The sequence below is a fragment of the Schistocerca nitens genome, chromosome 4 (genome assembly GCF_023898315.1).
Source record: "Schistocerca nitens isolate TAMUIC-IGC-003100 chromosome 4, iqSchNite1.1, whole genome shotgun sequence".
In the NCBI taxonomy this organism is placed as follows: domain Eukaryota; kingdom Metazoa; phylum Arthropoda; class Insecta; order Orthoptera; family Acrididae; genus Schistocerca; species Schistocerca nitens.
This window is the reverse complement of record NC_064617.1, coordinates 273,136,928-273,151,430: the sequence shown is the minus strand read 5'-3', so window position 1 is coordinate 273,151,430 and position 14,503 is coordinate 273,136,928. Positions and strand designations below refer to the sequence as shown.

The following is a 14,503-nucleotide window of genomic DNA, read 5'->3' as shown; positions in this document are numbered from 1 at the left end:
GACAAACCTATGTTTCTAGCATTTGTAGACTTAGAGAAAGCTTTTGACAATGTTAACTGGAATACTCTCTTTCAAATTCTGAAGGTGGCAGGGGTAAAATACAGGGAGCGAAAGGCTATTTACAATTTGTACAGAAACCAGATGGCAGTTATAAGAGTCGAGGGGCATGAAAGGGAAGCAGTGGTTGGGAAAGGAGTGAGACAGGGTTTTAGCCTCTCCCCAATGTTATTCAATCTGTATATTGAGCAAGCAGTAAAGTAAACAAAATTCGGAGTAGGTATTAAAATTCATGGAGAAAAAGTAAAAACTTTGAGGTTCGCCGATGACATTGTATTTCTGTCAGAGACAGCAAAGGACTTGGAAGAGCAGTTGAATGGAAGGGACAGTCTCTTGAAAGGAGGATATAAGATGAACATCAACAAAAGCAAAATGAGGTTAATGGAAAGTGGTCGAATTAAGTCAGGTGATGCTGAGGGAATTAGATTAGGAAATGAGACACTTAAATTAGTAAAGGTGTTTTGCTATTTGGGGAGCAAAATAACTGATGATGGTCAAAGTAAAGAGGATTTAAAATGTAGACTGGCAATGGCAAGGAAAGCGTTTCTGAAGAAGAGGAATTTTTTAACATCGAGTATAGATTTAAGTGTCAGGAAGTCGTTTCTGAAAGTATTTGTATTTAGTGTAGCCATGTATGAAGTGAAACATGGACAATAAATAGTTTGGACAAGAAGAGAACAGAAGCTTTCGAAATGTGGTGCTACAGAAGAATGCTGAAGATTATATGGAGGTATTGAATAGAATTGGGGAGAAGAGGAGTTTGTGGCACAACTTGACAAGAAGAAGGGACCGGTTGGTAGGACATGTTCTGAGGCATCAAGGGTTCACAAATTTAGCATTGGAGGGCAGCATGGGGGGTAAAAATCGTAGAGAGAGACCAAGAGATGAATACACTAAGCAGATTCAGGAGGTTGTAGGGTGCAGTAAGTACTGGGAGATGAAGAAGCTTGCACAGGATAGAGTAGCATGGAGAACTGCATCAAACCAGTCTCAGGACTGAAGACCATAACAACACATCTGTTTGATTTCCTACCCTTTTGCATCTAGTGCTCTGGGAGCAGATCTGATAATGTTTAAAAATTTGGTATTCTCAAAGAGGGTCTGGCATCCTGCCTTTGCTGCTCACACCTTCAATTTATTTATTTGTACTGCAGATATGTCTAGTGAACCAGAAAAAAATCGGAAGTTCATCTGCTACAGCTAGACAATTATCTGAAAAGTTCATATTTCTATAGCTAAGCCCGACCCCATTTCTTACACCTGTGTTTCTCATTCCCTTCCACCATTTGCTGATAGCTTTCTTGAGTGCAAAGTGGATGAGACAATCTTCTTGCCTGACTCTCATCCTGATTATAAAAGCATCTGTAATTTCACCCATAAATTTGACTTTGGATCTGATGTCTGTAAGAGTCTGTTGGATAACAGACCTTTCTTTGAGAATATTCGTTCAGTCACATAAATCATACGCCTTTTTCAAATCAAGAGATGTCACTATGACAGGTAAGGGAGATTTTGTTTAAGATTTATGATTTGTTCAGTACACAAACATCCTTTCCTGACCCCTACTTGGCAATCACCCAATTGCGAGTCCATTTATTTATCTGTCCTAGTCTGAAGCACTCTGGAAAGGTTATTGTACGTTATTAAGAGAACAAAGATGACATGGTAATTGTTTACATTCAGTCTGTCACCCTTCTTGTGAAGTGGGTGGATCAATGTGGAGAACTGCTGACATGGATGTTCTTGTTTCCCAGACGTGGATTATCTCAGTTCATCAGCCCTCTTTTCCTCTGCATTCTTTCACAGCAATTTTCAAATCTTCCCCTGGTGCCTTATTTTTCTTTTGTGAAAGAATGAGTTGTCCAAGATCTCTTGTGGGAAGTAGTGAACCAGGATGGAACGGTGTGCTGTTTCTGAACTTGAAACTGGATTTTGGGCCCTCAAAATTAAGCAAGAATTTGAAATAATTTATCAGGATATGACAGTTGTTCTTACTGTACACAACTTAGGGCCCCTTAAGTGCAGACATGGGAGACTGCACTTGCAGAGAGTTTATTTGAAAGTGTTACAGAAGTCTGAGAAGAGTCTGTCTTGAAGTCTCCCTAAATGTGAACGAAGAGGTTGTTGTCAAAAGCACATTTTACCCTGCTGATAGTTTTGGTAGTGTTTTTCTCGGGTCCAGGAGTTTTGTACAGTTATCTTAAGTTCCATTTCTGCCACTTAAGCTGCTTTTGCCTCAAAACATCTGTAACACCACGTCTGAAATGTTTTGTTTCTCTTCTTTCTCTGTTTTGCCACAGTCCATCATTCACTCTCAGAAACTACTTCCTTGAGGCTCAATTGAAATGCTGAGCATATCAAGAAGCATGTAACAAAGGTGTGCCATTTTTCCCTCCAGTCATTTATATATTTAAAAAAAATTCGTTTTTTTTTTCACCATCAACTTTTTCTTACTCCCTTCTGCTCCCCAAAATCACTATCCCATCCCCTCCATTAAAGTTATGCAAATCTGAGCCTCCTTTCTATATTGCCCCAATTGTTTAATATTCTTCTGATAAATAATAATTCAGGTTCAGTGTCTAGGTTTTTATGCACTAATAAAAGTAGCAGTAGTCACGAGCCTCCAGTTTCCTATCAAGCTGGATTTCTTTTCTTGATATGATTTAGTGCATATGTCATACACAGAAAGTTAAGTAGGAAAATGGGTAACCACTACGTTTGTTTGGTGATCGCTTTACTGTGAACAATGGTGTGTAAAGTCTTAAGACATTATGGCAGGAATCATGTAAAACAGAAAATGCCGACTACGTTAACTGGGGCAATCTCGTAGAGAACTGGTCCGGGTGTTTTTGGTTATATAAATGTCACGGCTGAGTATAAATTACAGTGTGAAGCACAACTTTACAGTGTGGAACACAACTTACATAGGCATAAGTACTGTAATAGCAGGTTGGTCGGATACAAAAAATGTAATACGAATAAAATATGAGACCAACTCCAAGTACACATACGAATGAGATATTAGGCCCACCTACATGCAGGCGTTTATAGAGATCTGTTGTAACATCAAATGTAGTCTGTACGGAAATATGTATGAAAAGCAGGGAGTTATAAAATGTATTCGTTGTCTTCGCTTTGATCCCAACGACTCCAAAACTACACTTTTCCCAATGGTACCGAGTCCCGGTGTAATTTTTTCAAATCCCGTCATTTACATTCTCTCTCTCCTACCCTGAATCCTTTTGCACTGTTTTTTTATTATTTAACGATCCTTTGCAATTTTCTTTTCCAATACGTATCTTACTCCTGGGAAATGATCAAATATTATATCTCCTATCGTCCATTCTCTAATCATCACCAGCATATTGCAAACCAACAATGTAAGCAAGCTTCACTAATATTCAAGAAGGCCATGGACACGTAAACGACAAAATAGACCTTATTGTAGTAGAACCACCGTTATACGAATTCCTCCGCGAAGTCATAAGTAGTTCCGGAGTTGGAGCAACGATTGGAATGGCAGCTAATATGTTGTTGTAGTTGACGTTTTTAAATTAGATACGAACTTTGTATTATCCTAGAAAATTAAATGGAGATTCGGTAGTATACAGTGGTGTACGTCAGCTGTAGGCGTGTATTGAGTGAATCCTTGTCTGCCATGATTGGTTCGAAGCGTCTATCGGGAAGAAGTGTACAGATTTTCGCATAATGTGCAACAGACACACCTTATGTAGTAGTTTAGTGGGGAGCTGACTGACAAACATAGTTCTGCAATATTTCTTTTTATAATTAGGTAAGGAAATGTGTTTGAAGTACATGTTTGTCATGTGCTTGGACCCAAATTGATGCCGAACCATGCAGCTAGCCATTGAACTTTTTAACGGTTTTCGTATGAACTTCGCAATGTTTCTTTCCTCTGTCTTCAGTAAATCTAAAAATTCTGTGTTTTGGAAGTGACAACACAGTATGTGACGATATTACACTTTTGTATTTGTGGCGCATATGTGTGGAATACGTAGCATCATCCCATCGCGTATCTTTTGTGTCCATGGGGGAGTGTCGTTTGTAACAAATAGCTTCATGCGTGTCATTGAGTTTGTTTTTATAAATGTTATGCAGATACGATATAGGAAGTATCAGCTGTACACAGTATCATTACTCGTGGTGCATGGACAACTAGAAATACTGCTGCGCCGTGTGCAGTCCTGTTAAGGCCACTCATTTTGAAATGTTGGAGAACTAGTTTGACAAATCCTAGAAACTGCGAAAAAGAGAGATGCTCATGTGTATTACGCATCCATAATCCAAATTTTTGAAACTTCAGTTGTATAATTATAATTGTTTGTGATTGCCCTAATCGGCAAGGACGGTTTTGTTTTCATATATAGAAAGTTAACTACAACGCATAAAGTAACGCGCATAGAATTAATTGTGCATTACGTGTCAAGAATATTTTTCGTTTCAATATTTCACATTCGGTATTTGGTTACAAATGACACCAGTTCTATGCACGCGACTCAGAACTTTTTGTACCCTACGTCTGACTCAGTTGCCGAACGCTCTTGTCATATTTTTTTAATCTGTCACATTTCTGTCATCAAGAATGACCCCATGTTCTGGCGGTGTGTAAGTGCAAGTAATCGAATTGTATTCAGTTAGGCTAAGTGAAGTGTTCTTACACCAACCTCTGCTTTTACAGCTAGTACGTAAAAAAGTTTAACTTTGTGTCATGGTTACCACTCTATCTTTTCTCGACTTTGTAACTTTAAATAGGTGTCTTGGGGAAATATTTTTTCAGTTTCATTTTTGTTTTCGTCATATTCATTTCCCTCGTTTTATTTGTAGTTATTTTAATTTCTGTGCAAACGTAGCAAGCACTATGCTCCTCAGATGCAGCAAATAATGTTGTAATGAAGTTAATAGATGCCTTCACTGTGGTGCTGTGGAATCACTGGGACTGTTGTTTGCTTCAGTGAATCAGGATGGTTGTGGATCAGGTGCCTCGACATCTGTTTCACAAGATGCAGCCAACAGGAATGTCACCAAAAGAGCTGTCGGAGAATGACGATTTGGCGACGTCATTAGTTCTTGATCCTCATTTGGGTTTTGTTACTCACAAGATGAACATCAGGTACAGTAACTAACATGATATCTCCTCACCACTATTATTTAATGTGGAAAGCAGTAGTTTTCAGTAAGGATATCTTCAAAATAGTTACGTTCCTACAAGTTTTGAATGTAAACACTAGGTATAACAGCTGTAATTTACTTCACACCTTGCTTAATGTAATCTGCATTTGCAAATTATTGCTTGCTGTTCTACAAATGTAGGCCATATTCACTGTGAATTCGACACATTTCCTCAGGTTGTACCAGTGTAATCCTAACACTGGTTTCATCATGCTCAACCACTGTTTATGGTGTAGTCTGTATTACTTGTTAATCACTGCCAACTTTGGCACTGTGAAAAAGTTCTTTTCACTGAAAAAGACAATAAGATTTGGGTATAGGATATGTCATGGCAGTAATCACATGGCAGTTTCACAGTGTAATGTGTTATTGATCTGTGCAAGAGGACTGTTGCATAGTTATCTTTTGAAATATCGTAAATTAAATGTTTGACCTAGAAACTTGTGATCATTATTTAGCCACAGCTGAAATTAAACTCTTGTTTACATTCTTTTTGTGGGAGTATTTGTATAATTAGTATTTTAATCATAAAACTTTACTTATCATCTTGATGTGTAAAAGAACTGGGAAACAAAGAAGGCTGTTAGTAGAAAGGCAAAGGTTTAACTCATTAGCAACTGTGCAGCCTTAAATTTTTACTGTTCCTTTAGTTCAGTTAAAACCCATGTTGTGGCCTGTGTTGTTGTTGTTGTTGTTGTTGTTGTTGGTACTACTAAAATTATTCATTGCCTTCGGAATGTGAAAAGATAAGGCATAGAAATATGACAAAAGCTTATACTGAAAGGCTAGTTGCAATTTGTACGGTTTTGTCTTTCTTGCTTTTTACTTCAGTTTTCAGATGTAATTAACAATTCTTTTTACAAACGAAGCTATGACGGAAGGTACTGTAGATGCAGAAAACATGACCACATAAATAATACATGCATGTATTGCGTTGGTTTTCAGGTACAGACCTTTAAAAGCAAACAAAGAAGAATTGAAAGGAATTATTGAAGAGTTCATAGTGACACAAAATTATGAAAAGGCATATAATCGTTTAATATCTGGTGAATGGATGCCACGGATGACACATTTCAAGTCGAAGCAGCAGCAACTGCGCTTAGAGGAACATGTAATATTATTGTAACAGAGTTATTTATTTTTTGTAAACCAGTTTAATGAATTAGCTAACAGACATTTTAAATTGCAGATATATCGCTATTTACGAGTCTTCGACAAAGATTCTGGTTTCATTATTGAGCCTTGTTATCGATATTCTCTTGAAGGACAGAAAGGTGCAAAGATATCGGCCACAAAAAAATGGTAAGTTTTTGTTTACGTTTATATCTTGCAGAGATCTTATTATTCCATACCCAAAATACACAACGTGTACAAAATTGACAGAGTAAACGTAAGAGAGATGATAGGAACCTCTGACATTGAATTATGTTGTAGCTATAGGGTATCTCCTATGTCCATCTATGGAAAGTATTCCACTATGACTTTCAGATAGAATTGTTTGCACTCGTAAACTTTTATTTCAGTTGGGAAAACAAATTTCCTTTAACATTAAAGAAAACATAATCGTGCTTCTAGTTAATTGAATACTTGACAGTCTTGACTGAAAACAGTTTTGTCTTGGCTGAAGCACAGTAAATAAAAATTAAATTTACTGTTGAAAGTAAAGGTTCCTAATGTTTTGTAAACAGTGTCAGTATCATTGTGTTATTAACAACCATGTGTAATTTTACTTATTTATTTTAAATATTCCAAGTTATGGGCACATAATGTAATGGGAGGTCGTAGTGAAATACCTATAACCCACAGTTAGGTAAATAGAAAAAAAAATTGTATTTAAGAAAGTTTTTGAGGACTAGCTAACATCAGGTTAGACACTGTTTGCCACAGAAAACATATTTTATAGTATGTGGTGTGACTGTTGTAGGTCAAGCAAGTAATACTCGGTCAGTTTAGTAAGTTGAGAGACTGAATTTTTCAATGACGAACAAGTGGCACCATGTGTGTGCATGTATTTATGTATCAAATACTGCGAGCTCCTCCCTGATGTTATGTCCCTCCTTCCATAATTTGCATGTTATAGATCTGTTTGATTTTAATAATATGCCAACAAGTTCTTTTACCTAGACTCTTGACGCTGTTGATTTTCGTTGTTCTAGACTTAATAAGGTGTGATAAAAAAGTAACAGGATATTTTTTTAAATTTTATGAGCTTTATACATTCGATTTTCAGTTTTTTAAAAAAAAAAATCTTCTTGACACACATGTTCCTGTTGTATATTTGCGTTTTCAGCTGTTTTGAATATTTAGTGTATTTTTGACTGTTGAAAAGGTCATAAGTGTTTTTGAGTGCTCAGCTAATTTTTATTTTAAAAAACAATGCCTCAAAGAATTTGAATTAAATTTTGCTTGAAAAATGAAGTAATGTGTAGCACTGCATTCAAAAAGTCCACAATAGCTTTTGGTAGATCTACTATCAGTAAGACAAGAGTTTACAAGTAGTATAAACATTTCAAAAGGGTGGGGGTGGGGGGGGGTGGGGGAACCTTTGAGGTGACTGCCGTGGAAACCCAATAGCTCATAAATTACTGACGAAAATGTCCAAAGAAGTACCGAAAATGTGTCTGGAAAATAACCAGATCATCATCAGAGAGGTTGCTGATGATGTCAGCATATCCTTTGGCTCATACCAAGCAATTTTTTCGGATGTTTTGGGTGTGATATGTGTTGCAGCAAAGTTTGATCCAAAGTTGTTGAATTTAGGTAAAAAATGTTGCATAGTCATTGCTCAGGAATTGCTGAATGGAGTCAACAAGAAGCCAGAACTTCTAAAGAAAGTTATAAAATGTGATGAAATAAGATGAACGTTGAAACCAAGGCCCAGTCGTCCCAATGAAAACTGCCTGAGGAGCCAAGACCGAAAAAAATTTGAATAGTTTAATCACATTTGATGGTTATTCTCACCGTTTTCTTTGATTACAATTGGTTAGTGGCTCATGAGTTCCTGCCCTATTGTTTTACTTCAATAAGGAACACTATCTAGAAGTTAGGAGCCATTTGTGCAAAACAATCTGAAGAAAATGATGAAGTGTGACAAAACCACTCTTGGAAATTGCATAACGATAATGCTCTCCCTGACCCCTCAGTGCTTGTTCTTGTCACCCCCCTCTTTTTTTATATAAAAACAAAACTCGTATGTTGCCTCAGGCACAGTATTAAGTGAACATGGCTACCTGTGATTGCTTTCTGTTGTTGAGGCTGAAAAAAACCCTGAAAGGATGTTGTTTTCCCACCATTGATGAGATAAAAATACAATCGCTGAAGGGGCTAAAACCATAACGAGAGGTCAGTTCAAGAATTGCTTCTGAGATAGGAGAAAGTGCTGGCACAAGTGTATGATGCCTGAGGGGGGATTACTTTGGAACAGAAAAATTGATGTTGATGAACTATTAAAGATTCTTTAAGAAAAACAAAAATTCCTGTTAGTTTCTGATCACACTTTTATCACCCTGTCTTGTAAGTTCAATATCATTGCTATGTAATGGAATATTTGGCAGTAACACTCAGAGTAATTATTAACAAGCTTATATAGAGTCATTAATTCTTTCATAATGTATCATTGCATCAAGTGTGCTGTGATGATGTGCGTTTACATGTGCTTGGTAGCAAATACTTAAGATTATCATGTTAGATGGCAGGCCTCCTGGAAGTAACTCATTGGCATGGTTACATAATTTTTAACCACGATCTGCACACCACCCCAGTGCTTGTAGGTATATCTCAGTGAAAAGACAACACCCTACTTTCAAATGTACATTTCATAGTCGTGCTTCACCATTTCATTTGAACATAACTCGGAAAACAAATTCCCAAAACTAATTAAGGAATGTGAACAAGTGCTGCACAGCTTAGTGACTTTTTTGAAACACTGTGACAGCATATGAGGCAGATTGGACTTTGTTAAACATTGAAGCATTCATATTAGAATTTTAAAGACTTCGTTACTGCAGTTAGCTTTCTCTCGTCCACGAAGATTTGAATAAGTGTACCTTTAGAGAAATCAACACCATTCCATGCTTAACTCCCGGAAGAGCATTAAGTTAGGTTGGGATGTTGACAAGGGCCTATAAATTCAGCCCTTTACACTTAAGCATATGGACTCGGAGAAGGATACATTTTGGGAAAGGATAACTGCTGTATTCAATAGCAGTTACGTGCAGACACAAAAAGGAGTGGGCTATACAGTGGCAATATTCTTTTGATAGCATTTTTTCACTTTATAATACAGCTGTGAAGGTAAAATAATTTATCTTGTTCTGATGACATTGACACATGCCGATGACCCTCATTGATGTAGGAGCTTTACACTACGGTCACTTAGAATAATAATAAAATATCCATATGACCATTTTAAGAAAATCATCACTTTTCTTTCACACACATTCCACTGTCCCATTCTCCACTGACCACATGTCTTTTGCTCCTTACACTGTTTGCCCTTCCTGTATTGGACACATACCCTGCCACCCACAGTACCCTTTCTTTGAGGAATACTAGTCATGCAAGGTATACAGGAGAACTTCTGTGAATTTTGGGTTAAGAAAGAGGTACTGGTGGAAATAAAACGGTGATTGCATGTCATGAGTTGAACATGGTTAGCTTAGTTGCCAGAGCATTAGCCTTGTGAAAGACAGAAGGTTTCAGGTTAAAGAGTCTTGGTCTGGCACACACTTTCTCAATAATCCTGAAGTTGCATCTAATTTGTTGCCCACACTGTTAACTGCTAAAATGAATTTTGCATCTTAATTCCTCCAACTTTCATTTGACCATGTTTTCGTGTAAACCTAGTTATCTGGATGTAATTTGAGATATACTGAAAGGAAAATTGGAGAATAATAACCCATTGCCTAAGAAAAGAAGATTTGAAGACTAGACTGTACAGGATAACATATCTGAGAATGCTATGTTTGTTTTGAGGATGTAATGACTACGCAATGTCAGACCATTCACATAATTAAGTTCCAAAATGTGTTGCTTTCCCATTGGAAATTGCAGTGGCACTGGTTTCCAAATCCTTGTAGGCTGTCAGTAAATATTTTTAGCTATTCCTGCTACTATGGCTGCGGCTGAATGCAAATTCATTTATGCAGGACTTGTTCTTGCAGAAGAAAGGTTTCAGGATATGGGTGCTGTTTGGATTGTACATTGTTACATAGTTAAGTTCTTACCAAAATTGTTTGCTGCAAAACTACAGTTTTTTCATGAAAGTACTGGATGAATAAATAAGTCCTTTTCCTGCAGGACAGATGTGATGCAGAGAGCTTGCATCAAATTAGCTTCTTGTACAAGTTTAAGTATTTGAGGTATTTTATGTTAAACAGGTTTATGATATGTCTATAGTTATTAGTTCTATTCAAACTCTTATTATACTATTGCTAATTTCTTCTGCAGTTTTCATTTGTATTAAAAACTTGAATAGGCTACAGGAATCATTATGCTGACTGCATGAAACTTCAGGCCCATTCAAGATGTTGGTGACAAGAGCTTGCAGTGCAGACATAACTGTAGCACGCAGTGTATGTTGCATCCTACACCAAATGGCAGCTCACAAGCTGTAGTCTGGCTGGGTTGAAGGTGCCACCCTGGATTACGGATACAGGCTGGCTGAACTGAGATGGGCCATTGATGGGCCAGCCTGCCTGACAGGCTAGTGGGCTAGCAGTCAGCAGCACAGGAACTCTGACCACCCTCTTAAGCCACCTCCTCATCTGCCTCTCAACATGTCCCCTTCAAACCCTCCTTCAACCCTCCCCTCAACCTCCCCCTGCGGGTTTGGGGGTAAGAATAGGCCCGCGGTATTCCTGCCTGTCGTAAGAGGCGACTAAAAGGAGTCTCAAACGTTTCGGTCTTTATGTGATGGTCCCCTGTTGTGTTTGACCTCCTTATCTCAAAATTCTTCCGAAGAGCGAGCCGATTGGGGAAGGGCGCCTTACGTGGTGCATTGTGTCCATTGTGCATTGAGACCTTTTGCCAGCTTATTCGTCATTGCATTGCAGTCCTGCCCGCTCTCCAACTCTTGGGCATGGATACGTTCCTGTTTGCATTTCCCGCCATGCACTGTGCAGTGCCGCTTTCTGCACTGACAACAAACATGGACTACTTGTCACCTAATATCCAGCACGGTAGCCAGTCCGTTGTGGTGGGGCCGCCATGTACCCTGTTGGTTGTAGCCCTCTGACAACACAGGGATCGCTCTGCTGATGCCTGCGCCGTTAACTCCCCACGTGTGCCAAGGAGTAGATGCCTATCTCCCTGGGGCATCGAGACTCCTGGCAGTCTCTAAGCATTCTCGGACTCAATTTAATGCTCAGAAACATGATCGGAAAATGTTCCCCTCCCTGGCCACACCGTGGGAGGAGCATAAGTCTCAGGATAGCAGTGACAGTTATTCGCCCCAGTTCCTAGTTTGTATGAGAGCTGATGGGGAGTCTTTCATGTCCACAAAGCCTCAGTTTTTTTGTAGATCATTTAGAGGACAAGTTTGGGGAGGTGGAGGGCTTGTCCAAAATGCGCTGTGGGTCAGTTTTGATAAAAACGGCATCCTCTGCCCAGTCACGAAGGTTACTTGCTTGTGACAAGTTGGGGGATGTTAACGTTACCATCACACCACATAAGAGTTAAAATATGGTCCAGGGTATTATTTTCCATAGTGACCTACTTTTGCAGTCTGATGATGAGCTGCGCGCCAACTTAGAGCGTCGAGGTGTTCATTTCGTATGGCGCGTTCATCGGGGTCCAAAGAATAATCAGGTTGCTACCGGTGCCTTCATCTTGGCCTTCAAGGGTGATACAGTACTGGAGAAGATCAAGGTGATGGTCTACCAGTGTGATGTCCCTCCCCCCATGCGGTGCTTCAAGTGCTGGAGGTTTGGCCATATGTCTTCCCGCTGTACTTCCAGCCTCACATGTCGAGATTGCGGACGCCCATCACATCCCAATACTCCATGTGCCCAGTCTCCCATCTGTGTCAACTGTGGAGAGCATCATTCACCTTGCTCGCCAGACTGCAAGATATTACAGAAAGAGCGAAAAATCATGCAATTTAAGACCCTGGACCGACTGACCTATACTGAGGCTAAGAGGAAATTTGAACCGTTACATCCTGTGAGAATGACATCTTCATACGCTGCTGCTGCTACAACACCCGTGCTAGCCCCATCAGTTCAGCGAATTTCAGCCAGATCACCAAGCCGTACAACTCCACATGCCCCCTTGCCCGTGGGGGGCACTACCCACCCTGTTGCTTCAGCACCACCTACCTTGGAAGCAACACCCCCCCCAACCACCGGGGACGTCCGACCCCACTTCTAAGCTGGAGAAGTGACCAACTTCTTCGACTACTCTCGCTGGGGAGGGGTCCCTTGGGTCCCTCTCTTCCCAGGTTTCCACAAGCGGGAAGGATGACGTCCGACAGTGGCATAAGTGCCCACAAGCAGCTGGTCGTAGGGCTTCGCGATCCTCCTCCGTCCCGGAGGAAGACCTCTAAGGCCAAGGAACTTGCGGTGGCACACACCCCATGGCAACCTACGAGCTCTGCGTCCGAGGATGAGGTGGAGATCCTGGCGTCTGCTGAGGACCTCGATCTCGCCGGTCCCTCAGACACCTTGGATAGCACTTGTACAGGTGCTCAATCAGTGGCAGCCGGTGACCCAACGGCGTAATATGCCTCCTCAGTCCCTTCACGCCTTTCTCAGCCATGGACAGTATCATCCTTCAGTGGAACTGCAGTGGTTTTTTCCACCATCTTGCTGAGCTCCGACAGCTTCTCAGCCTTCACCCTTTCCGCCGCATTACTCTTCAAGAAACTTGGCTTCTGGCAATGTGAACCCCCACCCTCCGTGGCTATCGGGCTTGTTATAGGAACCGGGCAGCTTATGAAAGGGTATCCGGTGGCATCTACGTCCTCCTCTCCCCTCACAGCGAGTCTGTCCCTCTACAAACACCTTTTAGAGGCTGTCGCTGTTCAGGTGTGGATGCCGGAGCTGTTACTGTCTGCAGTCTGTATCTTCCACCGGATGGTGATGTCCCGCAGCATGTCCTGGCTACGCTGATAGCCCAATTGCCGCTCCCCTTTTCTGTTACTGGGTGACTTATAACCCTCTGTGGGGTGGATCAGTGGCAACAGGCCGAGGCGCCACCGTTGAGCGTGTATTGGCACAGCTCGAACTTTCCCTTTTAAATGATGGTGCCTTCATGCATTTCAGTGTGGCTCATGGCACGTACTAAGCAATCGACCTTTTGATTTGCAGCCCTAACCTCTTACCGTCTGTCCAATCGAGGGTGCACAACAACTTTTGCGGTAGTGACCACTTTCCGATCTTTCTGTCACTGCAACAGCGTCACTCTTCTGGGCGCACCTGCAGATGGGCTATGAATAAGGCTGACTGGGACTTGTTCTCCTCTGTTGTCGCTATTGAGCCTCTTTCCAATGATGCCATTGATGTGGTGGTTCACTCCGTCACCACCGGCATCATTACTGCCGCAGAATCTGCTATTCTGCTATTCCCTGTTCTTCTGGGTCCCCTCGGTGGAGGACTGTGCCCTGGTGGTCGCCTGAGATTGCTGAGGCGATTAGAGATCATAGGTGGGCACTCCAGCGTCACAAGTGACATCCCTCATTACCACAACTCATTGCCTTTAGACGGCTCCATGCGCGGGCCCGCCGCCTCATTTGCCAACACAAGCAGGAGTGCTGGGAACGGTATGTCTCCACCATTGGCCTCCGTACCTCTCCATCGCAGGTATGGGCCAAGATTCGGCGACTCTATGGCTATCCGACGCCAGTCAGTGTCCCTGCGCTTTCACTGAATGGAGGAGTTTGTACTGACTCCGACACAATTTCCAACAACTTAGCAGAGCATTTTGCTCAGAGTTCCGCTTCTGCGAATTACCCACTGACTTCCCGCTGCATTAAAGAGTGGTTGGAGCGTCGGAGCCTTTCATTTCACATGCGCCCTCCTGAATCCTACAATGTTCCATTCAGTGAGTGGGAATTCCAAAGTGCCCTAGCCGCTTGCCCTGATACAGCTTCCGGGCCAGATCACATCCACTGTCAGATGCTGAAACACCTCTCAGTGGACTGCCAGCGACGCCTCCTCAACCTTTACAACCGTATCTGTGTCGAGGGTGAGTTTCTGTCGCAATGGCAGGAAAGTATCGTTATCCCTGTTTTGAAACCTGGCAAGAACCCGTTGGAGGT

At 41.1% G+C, this 14,503-nt stretch overlaps 1 protein-coding gene across 1 annotated transcript in view; it reads left to right on the top strand.

Annotated features, from left to right (window-relative positions):
- Positions 1-3,566: 3,566 nt before the first annotated feature.
- The window catches only part of LOC126251365 (uncharacterized), a 36,623-nt gene continuing 25,686 nt past the window's right edge, over positions 3,567-14,503 (top strand). The window contains exons 1-4 of the mRNA XM_049951744.1: positions 3,567-3,850; positions 5,031-5,188; positions 6,193-6,358; positions 6,437-6,549. Coding sequence (XP_049807701.1) covers positions 5,040-5,188; positions 6,193-6,358; positions 6,437-6,549 — 428 coding nt within the window. The 5' untranslated portion in view covers positions 3,567-3,850; positions 5,031-5,039. The remainder of the gene's footprint in view (positions 3,851-5,030; positions 5,189-6,192; positions 6,359-6,436; positions 6,550-14,503) is intronic.